Source organism: Lissotriton vulgaris, chromosome 2_1 (genome assembly GCF_964263255.1).
Source record: "Lissotriton vulgaris chromosome 2_1, aLisVul1.2, whole genome shotgun sequence".
NCBI classification, from domain to species: domain Eukaryota; kingdom Metazoa; phylum Chordata; class Amphibia; order Caudata; family Salamandridae; genus Lissotriton; species Lissotriton vulgaris.
Window position 1 is genome coordinate 1,809,983,411 of NC_141687.1, and position 18,047 is coordinate 1,810,001,457.

The 18,047-nt window shown below is 50.5% G+C and overlaps 1 protein-coding gene across 1 annotated transcript in view; it reads left to right on the plus strand.

Moving 5' to 3' along the window:
* Positions 1–15,619, plus strand: part of MESD (mesoderm development LRP chaperone) — a 53,944-nt gene extending 38,325 nt beyond the window's left edge. Inside the window, exon 3 of the mRNA XM_086957872.1 lies at positions 13,979–15,619. Within this exon, the coding sequence (XP_086813998.1) occupies positions 13,979–14,246 (268 nt within the window). The 3' untranslated portion in view covers positions 14,247–15,619. The remainder of the gene's footprint in view (positions 1–13,978) is intronic.
* Positions 15,620–18,047: the final 2,428 nt, after the last annotated feature.

Sequence of the window (18,047 nt, forward strand, 5' to 3'; positions counted from 1 at the left end):
CCAGTAGTGTCTACCCAAGTCCACACCCAGGTGACCCCAATGGTGTGCTTGCCGGCCTCATTGGTTGCAGACTTGAGCTTTCTCGTTCAAGACTACAAACTGCGGTTTCCGCAGAAAGCCACCCCTACTGTCCCACCAACCCCGCAGCCATCTGTGACCGTTCCTGCGCAAGGGACAAGACCCAGGCCCCCTCCACTGGTCCTTCCTAGGACACAGGACCCTGCTCAAGACCCTATCTCGTCCGAGGAAGAGGACAGAGAACAGGAAGAAGGGGAAGTCCGAGATGATGATACGGACGTGGATGCAGACCAGGACTATGTCACTCACTCTCCAGCCTCTCCGGAGCCGCAATCCTCTGAGTCTCCACCTGCTGATATTGGAGGTTTCCATAACCTCATGGAAAGGGCTGCCAAAAGGTTCCATATGTCAATGGAATCTCAGGAAACTGAATGTTTCCTCTATGACTTTAAAGAACCAACTAAGAAAACTACTAGATCGATTCCGATCATTGATTATCTACTCAAACAGGGCAAGCAGCTCATGCAATCTCCAGCTTCCCTACAGGTAATCGTACCCAAACTGGATAAAAAGTACAGAGCTACGTCGTCAGCTCCAGCATGCCTCACGGGTCATCCCAAGGCGGACTCTGTGGTCACCCAGGCGGCGCAGAAGAACTCGCGTAACCCTGCATCACCTTTATCGACACCACCAGATAAAGAAGGCAGGAAGTTAGATGCAGTTGGGAAACGCTTTTCCACTACCTCTGCGACAACGGTGAAATTTGCCAATTCCATCGCCCTTCTTGGGCGTTACAACCGCCAACTCTGGGCGGATATCGCGCCCTACATTGCCGACCTGCCAGAAGATGCTAAAGCGGAGGCACACTCGCTCCTCCTTGAGGGCCAAACATCGGCCTCAGAACTGATAGACTGCGCCATCGACGTGGCCATGACTGGATTCAGACAGCTGGCGGGAGCCGCTGTCCTACGACGCCAAGGCTGGCTTAAGGCCACCTCCTTCAGACAGGAGGTCCAGACCAAAATCTTAGATATGCCCTATGATGGCGATCATCTATTCGGCGAGAAGATTGATGAAGCCCTCACTGCAATTAAAAAGTACACTGACACAGCCAGAGCCCTGGGCACTCTGCAATCTCGCACTCAGTCCTTTCGTGCCAACAGGGGGAGGGGACAATCCTCCTATAGAGGATCTTATCAAAACAAGTCCTCTTACTCTTACTCTCAGGGTAAGACGCAATTTCAACAGCGCCAAAACCAGTCGGGACGTCAGTCCTCCTTCAATAAATCGTCCTACAGAGGAAAAGGACAGAAGAGACCAGCAGGCAATCGCCAATGACTTTTCCAATTGGCCAGCCCCTCCACCATCGCTTCCCTTGCGACTTGGAGGGAAGCTTTCCTTTTACCTTCAAAACTGGCGGCAAATAACGACAGACCGGTGGGTTCTACAACTCCTTCAATTCGGCCACTCTCTAGAATTCCTCTCAAACCCTCCTCAGACACCACCTGTCAAGCGTCCTCACAGACACCTACGGCTGCTTCGGCAAGAACTAACATCCATGCTCCAGAAAGGCGCAATAGAAAAAGTTCCACACGCCCAGATGGGGGAGGGCTTCTATTCCCACTTCTTCCTCATCCACAAGAAGGGGAAGAAATGGCGTCCAATTCTCGACTTAAGAGCCCTCAACGTGTTTCTAAAGAAGCAGTCGTTTCGAATGGTCACGCTACAGGAGATCCTGGGACTCCTGGAAAAAGGCGATTACATGACATCACTCGACCTACAGGACGCCTATTATCACATCCCTATCCTCAAGGGACACAGAAAGTTCCTAAGGTTTGCAGTCGCAGGGATACACTACCAATTCCGCGTACTCCCCTTCGGCCTCAAATCTGCTCCAAGGATCTTTACGAAATGCCTTTCTCCCGTCGCAGCCTATCTCCGCCAGCAGGGACACCAGGTCTTCCCTTACCTGGACGACTGGCTGGTAAAAGCTCCGTCGAGAGCAGCCGCAGCTGCATCTTCCAGCGCCTGTCTGCATCTTTTCCGCCGCCTCGGCCTGACCCTCAACAGGGAAAAGTCATCCCTGACACCAGCCCGAGTCATCACCTTCCTAGGAGCGACCCTGGACACGGATTGCACGAAGGCCTTTCCATCACAGGAGAGAAAGTCGAAACTCATCTCCTTAGCCAAGTCAGTGGCATCCAAGAAGACTCTGACCGTCCGCCTCTTCAAATCGCTCCTTGGCATGATGTCGTCATGTATCCTACTCATCCCTCACTGCCGCCTAAAAATGCGCCCCCTTCAGGAAGAACTGTCAAAACAGTGGACACAAGCGAAGGGATCCTTCGAGGACCGCTTACGAGTCACTCAACCTCTAATCAACAGTCTACAATGGTGGACATCAGACAAACACCTGTCGCAAGGACTACCGTTCCTGCTTCCGGCGCAACCACATATCATCACCACGGATGCATCCTTGGAGGGCTGGGGTGCAGTCCTACAAGAACTGCAGACCAACGGAAAATGGTCGCCACAGGAGTCCAAGCTCCACATCAACATTCTAGAGCTACGGGCGGTCTTCCTGGCGCTCCAATCGTTCCTCCCGCGCATCAGAAACTCCCCAGTGCTAGTCAGGACGGACAACACCACGACTATGCACTACCTGAACAAACAGGGTGGGACGCGCTCGCTATCTCTCTCTCGAGAATCTCAGAGGGTTTGGAACTGGCTTCTACAACATGGCATCACCCTCAAAGCCGAATACGTTCCAGGCAAGGACAACGTCCTGGCGGACGCCCTCAGCAGAGAACAGTCCCTATCCCACGAATGGGAGTTAGACGAGAGTGCATTGAACCACATCTTCACGAAGTGGGGGACACCACAGATAGACCTCTTCGCCACCAGGGAGAACGCCAGATGCCCAAGCTTCGCAAGCAGGCTTCCCCAACCAGGAACTCTAGGGAATGCATTTTCAATAGCTTGGCAGAACGTGTTTGCTTACGCCTTTCCGCCATTCCCACTGATACCCAGGGTAATCAGGAAAATGAAATCGGAGCCCTGCACTCTAATCCTCATCGCCCCATCCTGGCCGAGGCAGCACTGGTACACGGAGCTCCACCGTCTATCTGTCCACCCACCTCTTCGTCTTCACAGTCACCCAACCCTACTCACGATGTCTCACGGGCAGGTTCTCCACCCGAACCTGGGCCCTCTGAAATTGTCAGCCTGGCTCCTGACTACCGTGAGTTCAGCCATCTAAACATCCCACAAGAGTGCAAAGATGTCCTGTCAAACGCCAGAGCTAACAGCACAAAAAAGACTTATACTCTCAAGTGGAAACGCTTCTGCATCTGGTGCGAAAAGGAGGGTCTACACCCCTTCCGGGTCACTCCCCAACAACTCCTGCCATACCTTCTACACCTGGCGCACTCAGGCCTGGCCCATGCGTCCATCAAGGTCCACTTGGCAGCGATTTCTAGGTTCACTCGAACTTCTAGGGGCCCCTCTCTGTGGGCGGACAGACTCATTAAGCAATTTCTGAAAGGCCTCTTTAGGTCCTTCCCTAGACCAAAACCTGTCCCTCCAACGTGGCAGCTCAACATAGTTCTTCACCAGCTGATGAAACATCCCTTCGAGCCTATCCACAAGTCTGACATAAAATTCCTGTCGTGGAAGACAGCCCTCCTACTCGCTCTGACCTCGGCCAGAAGAGTAGGCGAGCTACAGGCCCTTTCCATCCAGGACCCATTCCTTCAATTCAAGGAGGACAGAGTCATCCTGCGTACCAACCCACGATTCATACCCAAAGTCCCTTCGGACTTCCATCTTAATGAGCCCGTGGTTCTTAAATCATTCTTTCCGAACCCATCTAACCCGGCTGAGAGATCACTGCACTCTTTAGACCTTCAAAGATGCCTAAAATTCTATCTTGATAGAACGAGACAATTCAGGAAGTCATCCCAACTCTTTGTCGCATTCAGCAGGCCTAGGAAAGGAATGCCCTTAACTAAACAGAGCATATCAAGATGGATCTCCTCAGCCATAACTCTCTGCCACGAGAAGGCAGGACGACCTCTGGACTCACGGGCCAAAGCCCACTCCACCAGAGCCATGTCTACGTCTGCGGCACTATTTGCTGGAGTGCCACTCCTAGACATCTGTAGAGCGGCGACCTGGAAGTCCCCGCATACCTTCACCAGGCACTACTGCTTGGACGCTGAGCTGACGAAAGACGCAGCAGTGGGCAGAGCAGTGCTTCGCCATCTATTCCAGTGAGGTGAGCCCTCCTGCTTCCCACCATCCTTGACTGGTATGCACATTTCTTTGTTTCTAGATTCTGCATGACATTGTATGCTGTTGTTTTTGTCTACAGTCACAAATGTTCATTTCTTGCAGTTGTATACTTTCTGTATCCCCACAGAATGTGCATATTGTATTGCTTGCTACTCTGATTCAGGCATGTGAATCTATGAAAGACACCCAAATACTGGATAAGAAATGCGTTACTTACCTGTAACTGCAGTTATCCAGTATTAGTGTCTTTCATAGATTCACATGCACCCTCCCGCCTCCCCTGGAAGGACTCACCTCTCTCTACAGGTTACACCTATCCAACTTGGTGCGTACGAAAATCTGAGAGACTGAGGCTCCTCACAGGAAGGTTCTAGAGGGAGGTAGTAGCTGATTGGTTGTTCCTTTTGTTTTGGTCCTTTTTTACAAAAGGACACAGATAGGCTACCAAGGTGGGACCCTGGAGCCTGCTCTGTTTGGTCCTTCCTGCATAAGGACCTAGATAGGTTACTAAGGTTAGACCCTTGGACCTATCCTCTTTATGTATGTCTTAGGACATTACTTTTTTATGTACCGGAGGCTCCCGTCTCGACGACGGGGAATGATTCAGGCATGTGAATCTATGAAAGACACTAATACTGGATAACTGCAGTTACAGGTAAGTAACGCATTTCGTACTCCACAGTAACTCCAAATAGAGGTGTATAAGCAAGTCACTACTGTAACAATGTAATTATATTGTTCGATAGACTGTTGACCGCTAACCCTTCTCTCCTCTCCACCCTCTCCCACCCCCTTTCTTTCACTGCCTTTTTCCCTACCTGGTCCCTTCCCCCTACATTTCACCAAAAGGCTTGGACCTCCACCCCTCTTACAGCAGAAATGTAATGATTGAACAATAAAAACATCTCCAACTGCATTCGATATTGTTATGTTTTTAATCCCGATGGTTGTGTTAAAAACAGTAAAAAATAATGTTAAACAAATGTGGTCTTTGTAGAAGTATCGATTATGCCACCTGGTAGTTTGAGAGTTTTAATTAGTCAGTCTGCACTTAGTATTTAGGAAGTGTCCTTTAGGTGACATTTCGTTAGTTCTGTTGGCCTAGAGAGGCAGTATTTTAGTAGTCTTGAACTAGTGTATGCACAGGAATACTATTCTATGGCACATCTATTGGGTAATCGGCTTCCTGACACAGGCTGCCACACCAAGGTGAATGTTCTTTAGTGCTTCATTGGCACTCTGAGGATCGTGCTGAGGATCTTTCCCAAAAGGTCTGTGTGGATGTGAGGAACTGTGCCGGCCATATTTACTCTGACACTGCATTTAGTTTCCTCGGTCAAGAGTTGGCTTAGTCTTTGCACATTGGGTGCAACATGCCACTTCAGCTGATTCAGACTCATTTGAAAATACCAGAGAAGACATGTCTACTTTGTTGTCTATGATTATATTAGCATGGTGCAGTGATAGTATTAGACTTGTCTGTGGGGCATCTAGGGAAGCTCAGAACAAATTTGTATGATTGGAAAGCATGCATCAGTTCTGTCATGAAAGGTGCGTGGGCTCCTACAAAATGCACACCGTCTCACAGATGAGGAAGGTAAGGGGCATGAGTTATGCACTGGAGTGAACATTAAATGCTATTGGCCCACTACTCATGGAAACATTGTGAAAGCCTATCCTTAAGACTGCTGATTCAGCCTCACATGTCTTTAGAGGGTGAAAGGGGTGAAGTCTGCAAAGCAAAGGGATGCCTTTGCAGATTTGATGAAAATGTCTAACTGGCAACCAACCCTTGACAGTATTCAGTATTGTAAGTTGTTTAAGGTACCTGCAAAAGAAGTTGCTGGTGTGGTAGATTTGACAAGCATTAGGATTTTGGCCTTTCAGCTATTAAGGCTTTGCTCCACAGCAAAATGTGAAAGGCAGAGAGAGATAGACGGGCAATTGAGTGTCCTCATTGCATGTTTTGGTATTTGGGTTGTATGGATTTAAGGACCTCTGCAGGAAGGCTTACGGTTACTCTTTAGTAAAGCAATAGTGGTAAAACTAGAAGTAAAGAAGTTTCGCTTTTAGCTGTTTTTGATCAGTAGACTGACTCTGCTGTTGTTGTTTTGGTTTTTGTTTTGTTTTGTTATCCATTTGTGCCTGTTTTTTGTTGTAATATTTTCTGCCCGTGTTAGCGTGTTTTCCTTCCTGTTTGCCCGCCTACCTCGCCGCCCTCCGCCTTCCCTCCCCGCCACCACCGCTGACCCGCCCCTTTTTTCCTTCTGTTCCCTCCCCGCTCCCGCCTCCCAGCTGCTCCGCCCACCCGCGCACTTGGCCTTATATGGCGACCGTGCGACGCAGGTGAGTGTGACCCACTTGTGGGACACCCCCGCGCCGCACGGCCACCAGCTGCTGCGTGTGCCCCATCGCCTTGCCCTCTGCCTCGCTGCCTGCCTCGCTGCCGGCTGACTCTGCTGTTGTTGTTTTGGTTTTTGTTTTGTTTTGTTATCCATTTGTGCCTGTTTTTTGTTGTAATATTTTCTGCCCGTGTTAGCGTGTTTTCCTTCCTGTTTGCCCGCCTACCTCGCCGCCCTCCGCCTTCCCTCCCCGCTCCCCGCTCCCGCCACCACCGCTGACCCCGCCCCTTTTTTTCTTCTGTTCCCTCCCCGCTCCCGCCTCCCAGCTGCTCCGCCCACCCGCGCACTTGGCCTTATATGGCGATCGTGCGACGCAGGTGAGTGTGACCCACTTGTGGGACACCCCCGCGCCGCACGGCCACCAGCTGCTGCGTGTGCCCCATCGCCTTGCCCTCTGCCTCGCTGCCTGCCTCGCTGCCGGCTGACTCTGCTGTTGTTGTTTTGGTTTTTGTTTTGTTTTGTTATCCATTTGTGCCTGTTATTTGTTGTAATATTTTCTGCCCGTGTTAGCGTGTTTTCCTTCCTGTTTGCCCGCCTACCTCGCCGCCCTCCGCCTTCCCTCCCCGCTCCCCGCTCCCGCCACCACCGCTGACCCCGCCCCTTTTTTCCTTCTGTTCCCTCCCCGCTCCCGCCTCCCAGCTGCTCCGCCCACCCGCGCACTTCGCCTTATATGGCGACCGTGCGAACGCGCCGATTGTGCGCCGAAGGCGCGCCAAAGGTAAGCCCGTCTACGCCCGTCCGCGCCTGGACCGCGCCCAATGCCAGGACCCCTGGCCCTCGTGGACCCCGACCGACCCGCCTGACGTACACCGCCGCCACCCTCACCGCACTCAACACCGGCCGAGTCCCGGGATGCTGCAGAGCCACCCCACGACGCTTCCACGGACCCTTCAGCTGCAACACCTGCAAGTTCACCTGCATCAGGACCTGCCCGACACCAGCACCCGCCAAGCCGAGCACCAGCAGCAACCACCTCAAGTGCATCCTGCTCAACACCCGCTCCGTCCACAGACACGCCATCGAACTCTGGAACCTCCTCGACACCACAGCCCCTGACGTTGCCTTCATCACGGAGACCTGGATGAACGCCTCCTCAGCGCCCGACATCGCCATCGCCATCCCAGAAGGATTCAAGATCACCCGGAAGGACCGCAACACCAACCAGGTGGGAGGAGGCATCGCCATCATCCACAAGAACACCATCCGCATCACGACCAGCACCGACAACACCCCACCCTCCGCCGAACACCTGCACTTCCAGATCCACACCGACCCAAAGACCACCCTCAGAGGCACCCTGATCTACCGACCTCCGGGACCACGCACTCAATTCAGCGAGGACATCGCCGACTTCGTCAGCCCGCACGCCCTCCCCTCCGCTGACTACATCCTCCTGGGGGACTTCAACTTCCACCTGGAGAACAACAACGACTGCAACACCAGCACCCTGCTCGACAACCTCGCCAACCTTGGACTCAAGCAGCTGGTGTCCACCCCCACCCACCTCGCCGGACACACACTCGACGCCATCTTCTCATCCAGCAGAGACATCGCCTTCAGCCACGCCACAGAACTCCACTGGACAGATCACAGATGCATCCACTTCACCTTCAGAAGAACGACGACCCACCACCACCAGCAACAGGTTGCCGGAAGAAGCTGGAACAAGATCACAGCCGACCAGCTCGTCGCGTCCCTGAGCCAGCTCCCTCTGGCCAGCTCCGCGAACCCCAGCCAGGCCGCCGACAACCTCACGAAGTGGATCAGCAACTGCGCAGACGAACTCGCCCCACTGAGGACCCCGCCCAGCAGACCCGGCAGTAAGAGAGCCCCATGGTTCACCGACGAACTCAAAAGCTCCAAGAAGAACTGCCGAGCCCTCGAGAAAGCCTGGAGAAGGGAACCCACGCCGGACAACAGGACCACCCTCAAGCTCGCCACCCGGAAACACCACCAACTGATCCGCATCGCCAAGAAAACGGCTTTCAAGAACCGACTGGACAACAACGCACACAACTGCAAGGAACTCTTCAACATCGTGAAAGAGCTCTCCAACCCCAACGCCTTAAACAACGACATCACCCCTTCGCAAGACCTCTGCAACTCCCTCGCTTCCTACTTCCACAACAAGATCGCGGACATACACGACAGCTTCAGCACTCAACCGACGCACGCCACGACCGCAGGACCTCCACCCACCACCACCCTCCGCGCCTGGACCCCGGTCAACACCGAAGACACCGTCCACACGATGAACTCCGTCCACTCCGGATCTCCAACCGACCCCTGCCCTCACCACGTCTTCAACAAAGCCGACGCTGTCATCGCACCCCACCTGCGGGACATCATCAACACCTCATTCGACACCGCCACCTTCCCCGAGAGCTGGAAGCACGCCGAACTCAGCGCTCTACTGAAGAAACCTACAGCAGACCCCACCGAACTCAAGAACTACCGCCCCATCTCGCTCCTCCCGTTTCCAGCCAAAGTCATCGAGAAGACCGTCAACAAACAGCTGGCCACCTTCCTCGAGACGAATGGATCCCTCGACCCATCGCAGTCCGGTTTCCGTGCCAACCACAGCACCGAGACCGCCCTCATCGCCGCCACCGACGACATCCGAGCCCTGATGGACAACGGGGAAACAGCGGCCCTCATCCTCCTAGACCTCTCCGCGGCTTTCGACACGGTCTGCCACCGCACCCTATTGCAGCGCCTCAGCAACGTCGGAATCCAGGAGAAGGCGCTGGAATGGATCGTCTCCTTTCTCGACGGAAGAACACAAAGAGTCCGCCTACCACCGTACAAGTCGGAGGCCACCAAAGTCATCTGCGGCGTCCCTCAAGGATCCTCACTGAGCCCGACTCTCTTCAACGTCTACATGAGCCCCCTCGCGGCCATCGCACGCCAACACAACCTCAACATAATCTCCTACGCCGACGACACCCAGCTGATCCTCTCCCTGACCAACGACCCCGCCGCCGCCAGAGCCAACCTGCACGAAGGGATGAGAGAGGTAGCCGAGTGGATGACGACGAGCCGCCTGAAGCTGAACACAGATAAGACGGAGGTCCTCATCCTGGGCTCCTCGCCCTCCGCCTGGGACGACTCCTGGTGGCCCCCCGCCCTGGGCACCGCACCCAAACCGACGGACCACGCACGCAACCTGGGTTTCATCTTGGACTCCTCCCTCTCCATGACCAGGCAAGTCAACGCCGTCTCCTCGTCATGCTTCAACATCCTGCGCATGCTGCGGAAGATCTTCTGGTGGATCCCCACAGAGACCAGGAAGACCGTCACCCAGGCCCTCGTCACCAGCCGACTGGACTACGGCAACGCACTCTACGCCGGAACCACCGCCAAGATCCAGAAGAGGCTCCAGCGCATCCAGAACGCCTCAGCCAGACTCATCCTCGACATCCCACGACACAGCCACATCTCCGGACACCTAAGAGACCTGCACTGGCTCCCGGTCAACAAGAGAATCACCTTCCGCCTCCTTACCCACGCACACAAAGCTCTCCACGACCAAGGCCCGAGCTACCTCAACAACCGAATCAACTTCTACGCTCCCAAACGCCACCTCCGATCCGCCAGCCACGCCCTCGCCGCCGTCCCACGCATCCGCAGAGCCACTACAGGAGGAAGGTCCTTCTCCTACCTGGCCGCCAAGACCTGGAACTCCCTCCCGGCCGACCTGCGCCTGACCCAAGACCACCTCTCCTTCAGGAAGAAGCTCAAGACCTGGCTGTTCGAGCAGTGCTAGTTGTAATACGTTGGTCCCACACTTCCAAGGTCTTTGGAGGATTTCTGTGGGGCCGTTAGGTTTTGCAAGTTATTTGTCTGGATACTGACTGGGGAAAGTGTCGCCTTTCCCTACTTAGGTGTTTTATTCAATGTGAAAAACATCTGGAAATCCCTAATTGAGGGTGAGAAATCAGAACTTATCAAAATCAGTGGAGCAGTAAATTGCTTTGCATGTAGATTGGGTTTTTGGTCCCCGCAAGTGTTTTCAGGTATATCAGGCCAAGTGTGTCCCAGATGCGCTATGGAAGTGAAGTTTGGGGGTTTGTGAATATTCAGAAAATTCACGTTGTTAATTTCTCTTTCAGTTAGTGCAAGGTTTACAATGCACTCCAGCCTTTTCTTTGGCGGGGGGAGTTTAGAGTTTCACACTTATCCAATTTGCCCTGAGCCCCTTGTGCTGTATTAAGATTTGGACAAGAGAGGACTAGCCAGCACTATATAAAACTTCAAAAATAAAATATATGACAGAAGTGTCCTGTGGCGCAACGGGCATTTGTGCTCTCTTTCTGCGCCCCTGGGCATTACAGAAGGGGCAGCAGAGGTTTGTGCATTCTCTTCAGTAATACAGATAGAGCTAGTGCACATGTTGCAGTAGCACTCTCTCCAAAACTGGCATTCCTTCCCTCATCTGCATGGGCGTAGCCCCATGCAAATGGAGCGGAGTTCTTTACCTCTGCACCCGGGCTGTATTATGGATGCTGGCACAGAGATAAAGAAGCTGTCAGGAGGTGCACTGCCAGTGCGCCACAAAAAGTTGGTGCACCGTCAGTGCGCCTCCTGACGACAGTCCTTTGGAGGGGATCAAGGAGGTCCTACGTTCCCTCCAGACATCCCTTTGCAAGCGGGTGGAGTCTTTCACTGCACCCGCCTGCAATGGGATCTCTCTTCCCTCTTTAAAGTGCAGATGGAGCGGCTTTGAAGCAGCCACTCTGGATTTTACTTAAATGCTTCCCCCAGGGCATCGCAAGTATTTGGCTGCCCTGGGGGTTGTGCATTCAACCCAATAGGGCTCATTTTCCCTGTTTGCGCACTTGTTTGAAGTTGCTCCATTGTGCAACCAGGGAAAGTAAGTCCTATACGTAATAGTGCCCATGGTACATACTGCGTCCTCCGAACCTTCAGTAGGATTTTCCAGACCAGCGTCTCTTCACCTTTTTGAATTTTTTGGAACCCCACTGAATCATTACTAAAGTCAGGGATCCCTAATATTTCGCTATTAGAAGTTGGGGATCCCTAGCCCAAGCAATTTCTATGATTTGAACCTCAAAACAATACAGAAACAAATATACACCAAACACATGCTCAAATATTGAAATATTTTTTCATTCACAATGAAATATAGAAAAAAGTTTTCACTGTTTTAGTTGTTTCTTTATTTGTATTTATTTCCTCAATTGTAGTTTATTAATTTTAATATTGTAAAACCACAGCAGACCCCTGATCATACTTTGCGGGCCCCCAGAGGTCCTCAGACCACAAGTTAAGTACCACTTTCTAGTCTTTTTAAACTCACCAAAGGCATGTGCGTGCGCCCTCACTGCCGAAAAGCTAGCATCCAACTCCAAAAATAGGCCCTCCCTCTCTCTGAAATGAAGCCGCAGAACCACAGCAACTGTCCGTTCTATAGGAAGTCATGTAGACATTTGCTATCTCCCAGTGAGGCGTTGTGGCCACACTACTGCTTTGCACCGGGAAAAGCAGGTCCCTGTGCAAATGCTTTTTTATTTTTTTCTCTCGACTGAGAATACCTTTCTCCCAGCTGAGAAACCCTTACAGATAAATATTCCCATTGAGTATGGTGATGTTCTTTAGATCTTACCACAATGGAAGGAGATTTATTCCGTTCCTTTATGGAGTAAATTTCTGGTCACTTATCTGCTGAAGAGCTTGAGAGTGCCCACAGTTTGTGGGTGGTAAACTCACAAGCACCCACATCTTGATCTGCGCACTCCCCACCGGTGGTGTGGGACCAATGGAGTAGCCAGAAAATTAAAATATCCCCTACTTTCAACCAACCTCTGACACCGACTGAGTGAAGCAAGTAAGTCTGAACCTTCCTAGATAAGTTGTATTCACCTGTACGTCCTCCTATATTTCCATTCATCCTCCCACCCATTCATTCTTTGATATTCCCCCCCCCCCCCCACTGTTTCATTATTCCAATAATTCATTGACATACCATCCATCCATCTATCAGTCCTCTCATTCATTCATCCACCCACTTTCACCTTTTAACACCTTGGGTGCTAAGCTGATCCCCCTCCTGTGCTGAAAGTTATTAAATCCCCCTTGTTCATGACGAGCTCAGCTCGTCATGAGCACACGAGAGGTGTACCTCATGACGAGCTGAGCTAGTCATGGGCATCGAAGGGGCTAATCCACCATTTCATCATTCCATCCAACCAATAACGAGTTTGTTCAGACATGTATATGTCCATCTTTTCACTCCTCCATCCAACTATCCTTCCGCTCTTTTTGTCTAACCTTTCCTTCATTCCTCTATTCACCTTTCCTTCACCCCTCTATTCACCTTTCCTTCACCCCTCTATTCACCTTTCCTTCCAACATTTTAGAAATTGATCCTTTTACCACATGATCCAACCTCTAATCCTTCCACCCTTTCTTTGGGTTTTAATCCTTTTCACTGTTCTCTTCCAGCTTATGTCTACCATCATTTTTTTCCGCTTATTATTTTTTTCTAGCCTATCTTTCTTCTCCCACTCACTCTATTTGCTGCTCTCTGTTCTTTTTAAATATTTTCATTATTTATTTTTCTCGCTCTCTGTCCTTCCCTGACTTTGCTCACTTAGCCTTTAACCACCACCTCTCAGCCTTGCACTGCTTTTCCATATTAACCCGTTTTAGAACCTTTGTCTGCAGGGGGAATTGCAAAGCTAATTACTGTTCAGTGGCACTCAGGCTACAAGGCCTTTGTTTCAGTGTCTATCAACCAATACTTAATGTTCAAGCGGGAGGTGGAGGGTGTGGACCTTGCGCCACTGCTGGAATTTTTACTGTTTAACTGTACTTTTTGATGACGTGCATTGTGCACAATAGTGAAACCATTGCTCCATAACTGATATCTTTATGTGGCTACTCCAGAGCCGTATTGATGGTAATGTGCAACCTTCTCACCATTAAGTTGCTGTCTGAGTGTATTGGACTGTGTACAGTAGTTTTTCTTTGTGCTGTGTTTTTTTCTGGCTGCCCTTGTCCTGCACCCGTTGCATTGGCGAATCTGTATCATTTATGATGCTGTTGTGTTGCCTGTTAGTTTGCCCGTTTTTGCCAATTAGTTTTTATTGCAACTGCGCCTTTTCATATTCCATAGCATCTACTGTTGCGTGCGCGCGCCATATGTGCTGATGTGTTACCATAAGTCGGCCATTGCTTTTAATTTTAAGAAGGTAGGAATTTAGCATCGTTTACATATGTTTTTTTCTCCCCTTCAAATCTAGGTTTATTGTTTCCTCCAACCGGGCTATCTTTATGCTGCGTGATGGAAGCTACGCATGGGAAGTGAAAGATTTCCTTGTGCAACAGGACAGATGCGCCGATGTGACTGTGGAGGGCCAGGTTTACCCTGGCAAAGGAGCAGAACCAGAGACACAAAATGAGAAGGACAAAAATAAAGTGAAACCAGAAAAAAAGAAAAGCGGTGAGGATAAAAAGTTAAAAACTGCCAAGGAAAACAATCAAGCGGCCAAGCGGAAAGAGGAATTGTGATGTAAAAAATGCCATATGCAGCGCACTGTAGCTGTATCGTCAGAGAAAATTGCCAATTTTTGAGAAAACCTTGGTCTCTTCAGCCGATTCTTGTGTTGGGGCTGATGTGCTGTAGGGTGGATGACCGTGACATGGACACTGAAGGCTTTTGATGACTCAGTACGGGACTGGGACAGGTTTATATATCTGCTGTTAGGACACGGAATAAGTGTTTTAACGTACAATTATCAGAGTGTAACGGGTGAGGTCTGAGTATTTTGCTGCCTTTGTCACAACTGTGACATGGGGGACTTTTTATTCCGAGGAGTCATCTGATGCTAAACTATTCAATTCGGATAATTCTACGTAAACATTGCTGAACTGCCACATCACAGGTCCTTGTAAGCCCATCTTCCTTTAATTATATTGGACAATGATCAAAGTTAAATTTTTCACCCATTGTTTGGCCAACATTTATGGGATTTAAAATCTGAGAACACACCATAATCTCCTTATACTCGTCTCTTGTTTTTAGCAGTTCAGAATGTCTGTGCTATGGAGAGGGTTCTGATAAGTTACACTGTGTGTGCCAAGAAGCTTATCACATGTTACATTTCTCATTTCTGCCTTGAAAAGCAATGCTGCCAAAACTTCATAGTGTGATCCAACCAGATGAATCAGAGTATACTTTTTTGAAGATGTGGTGTTAAGAATGTCACTGGTGTGTTTTTCCTAATTGCTGTCTCTTGATAAAGAAAAGAATACTAATGTGAATAACATTTACAAACCTTTGCATTCATGGATTTCTGTTATTTTTATCACGTAGGGAGGGGTTTGTGCCTACGTTCTGGGACGGTATTAGGGCGCTTGTGAAATTATACACCATTCTTTACGGTTAAAAAGCGAGAGTGGGAGTGCCCATACTTAAAAGCCATACAAACAGGTTGTGTTCTTAATATTTTGTAATAATGTGACTTTAGGGGGTCCATGTAGATGAGTCATAACTTTCATTTTCATAGCTGCAGGACTCAAGCACAAATAACATGGCTTGTGCAAAGATGCTCCTCTGGGTACTGGATACTTTTCGTTCTGAGCTGCAGCCAGAAACAGTGCAGCTCACATGACGTTCATTCACATCACATGGTAAACATCATGGCTCTCTTTGACAAGAGGAAACTTTGGATGTAAAAATGATTTGGATTGGTTTGGATTTCAGGCTAGCAGGTGGTCAAATTTTGAAAAGCTGCACTACAGAGCACCTCTACAGTGTTTGATGGCGGGCAACTAATGGGATGAGTCTTAAAATGACAATGACATTTTAAGGCAACAGTGGCCCTATAAAAGAGTTCTGCCACCCTCTAATCCACTACCATAAACTCATATACAGTACCACATTCTAGTTGGAAATGTTCTTTTTCAAAATTGCTATGACTGTCAATGCTGCTTGCAATCCTTTCAGATCAGGATATTACTTGATTGTGCTTTACAATTATAGTTTGCTAATGGAAAACCTCTTTATCCTCCCGACTGTCTTCTTAATTTTAGCTTGTGCTACACTTGGTGTGGTTGTGGATTGTGTGTCTTGGGACCTTTTTAGGTCTCGGACTAGCGTCCCACACAGTGGGCGGAGTCCGAGATTTTATGTCTTCTACAGTGGGGCTTTAACCCGCCTCTCTATTCCATTGGCTAGCTCCGTAAATGGAGGCTAGCCATTGGAAGAGAGATGTGGCAATCATTCTGGGACTAGATTCGTGGGCGTTCTGTGATTTTTTTCTAAGCCCCGCCCCCTTTGTTTCGTCATTCAGAGGTGGGCCATTGTGGGTGTTTCTTTTTTTTTTTTTTTTTTTTTTTACACGGATGTTTTTTCGTCAGTCTGTGCCAGCTCGGTCCCGGGCCTGGTCCACTCCGAAGCCTCTCCTTTACATGTCATGTTTTTGTGACTCGGCTCTTTGACTGTTGAACCCTGCTAGGCCCCTGACCCTTGTTGTTTAATTCCGCCCCTCCCGTTGTCTGTGTTTATTTTCTTCCCATGTATGGGGACTGTAATGACCTCGGAGAGGCCTCACTCGCTCGCAGCATAATTGCGGTGCCATCGCCTGCGTGTGGAGAGATGGCGCCGGGCAGCCTTCCCAGCGCTTTCCAAGCTGTGTGTGAGCAAATGCTCGAAGAACAATACACGTTCAGGTTTGGGTGGGGGCCTGTGCGCGGAGACTGCCAGTTACGCTCCCTTATTTCTCTCTCGTTCTGCGGAGTCCGTGCCGCGGTGTATTGTCCCCCCCCCCCCCCCTCTCTTTCTCCCTCCTTTCCCCCGCTGCACTCCAGGTCTCTCCCGTGGTCTGCGCCTGCCTCTCCCTGCACACCTATTGTTTGGTGCCGTTCATGGGTGTATAACAATACAGGAAAAGCCGACCCCCCCCCCCCCTCTGCCTGTGGCTATGTAGTGAGTGGCAGGAATGAGGGGTGCATTGCGTGCTTGCGACCCTGCCGCACCCCCTCCCCGCACCCCCACTCGTGCGTTCGGTTGCACCTGGGGTCCGCGGGTGCCTTGAAGTGTCTGGTGTGGGCTTAGGACGAAGGAACGAGAGGTGCAGGATGGCAGTACCAGTAAATGCCCCACTCTGTCACTGCGTGCAGAGGCCTCTGGGGCTGGGGAAGGGAACGAGGGCGTCGGTACCTCAGTCTATCCCTCTGGCTGTGTTTAGCTACAGTAGTATGTAGGCGGTGCCCGAGAGCTCCCTAAGTGTCCCCCGTCTTGCTGTGTGCAGGGTCCTCTCAGAGCGGCTGACATGAATTCCCAGCAGCAGCGGATGGCCGTTTAACGGGACGGACAAGGAGTTGAGTGGCCTGCTGGATTCAGTGCTCGGCTCCCAGAATTCTTAGTCCTCTGAAACTGTCACCGTTGCAGGGTTATTAACTGTAACTCCCTTTTCTAGCATTTCATAAATCCAACACAGATTTGTGCCACATTTCCCAGAGTCCATTGGATTTGTAAGGTAATTTATTTGTTTTTCATGTACAAAGTGCCTGATTTATTGTCCAGCGATCAGTTGGCAGCAGTTACAGCAGCTTAACAGAGAGGGGTGGGACTGTAACAGCAGGGAGATGGCTGACGGGGCTGGAGGAAGTGACGGCCTTCCTTAATGGAAAGAGAAAGAGCCGCGGGGAGGGCAGAGCAGCACTGTCCCGGGATCTCGCAGCAGAGCCGAGTCCCCAGGACAGAACAGCAGTCAGTCCTGGGACATGAGAATCACCATCCCCCGGAGTGCTGCCCTCCTGCGCCACACTCTGGGGGAAACTTTCTGCAAACTTTAGAAGGTTTCATAACCCGGAGAGCAGGCGCAGAGTTTTTCCACTCCGCAATTCAGCAAGAACTCTGCCAACTGCAGTGGAGTGGAGTTTACCGGCGCCCATGCCTAGTAGTAACGTTGAGTCTCACCACACGTGTTTTCCATGCACTGGAAATGAACCCTCCATTACCCCATCACAAATGTTAGTCGCTCACATTGGCAGTGCTGTTTCACGAACTCCAGACATTTTCAGTGTCACCTCAATTAGAATACAGATGCCATGAGCACAGATCGAAACAAACCATTCCAGGCAGCATGCGACTGTGACATACAAACAGCTGTCTAAATATGCTATGCCTCAGTCTCTGGCGAAAACAAGGCTGCAATCTTGAAACCTACATTATGGATTCGTTAGTATTTATTATAACTGTGAAAGTATTGCAAACATGTACCAAGAATTGGGAGAGGCACCTGTAATGTCTTGTAAACTTTGCCAGATGGCCTGGCGTCGAGATCGTCTGGATCAAACATTGCC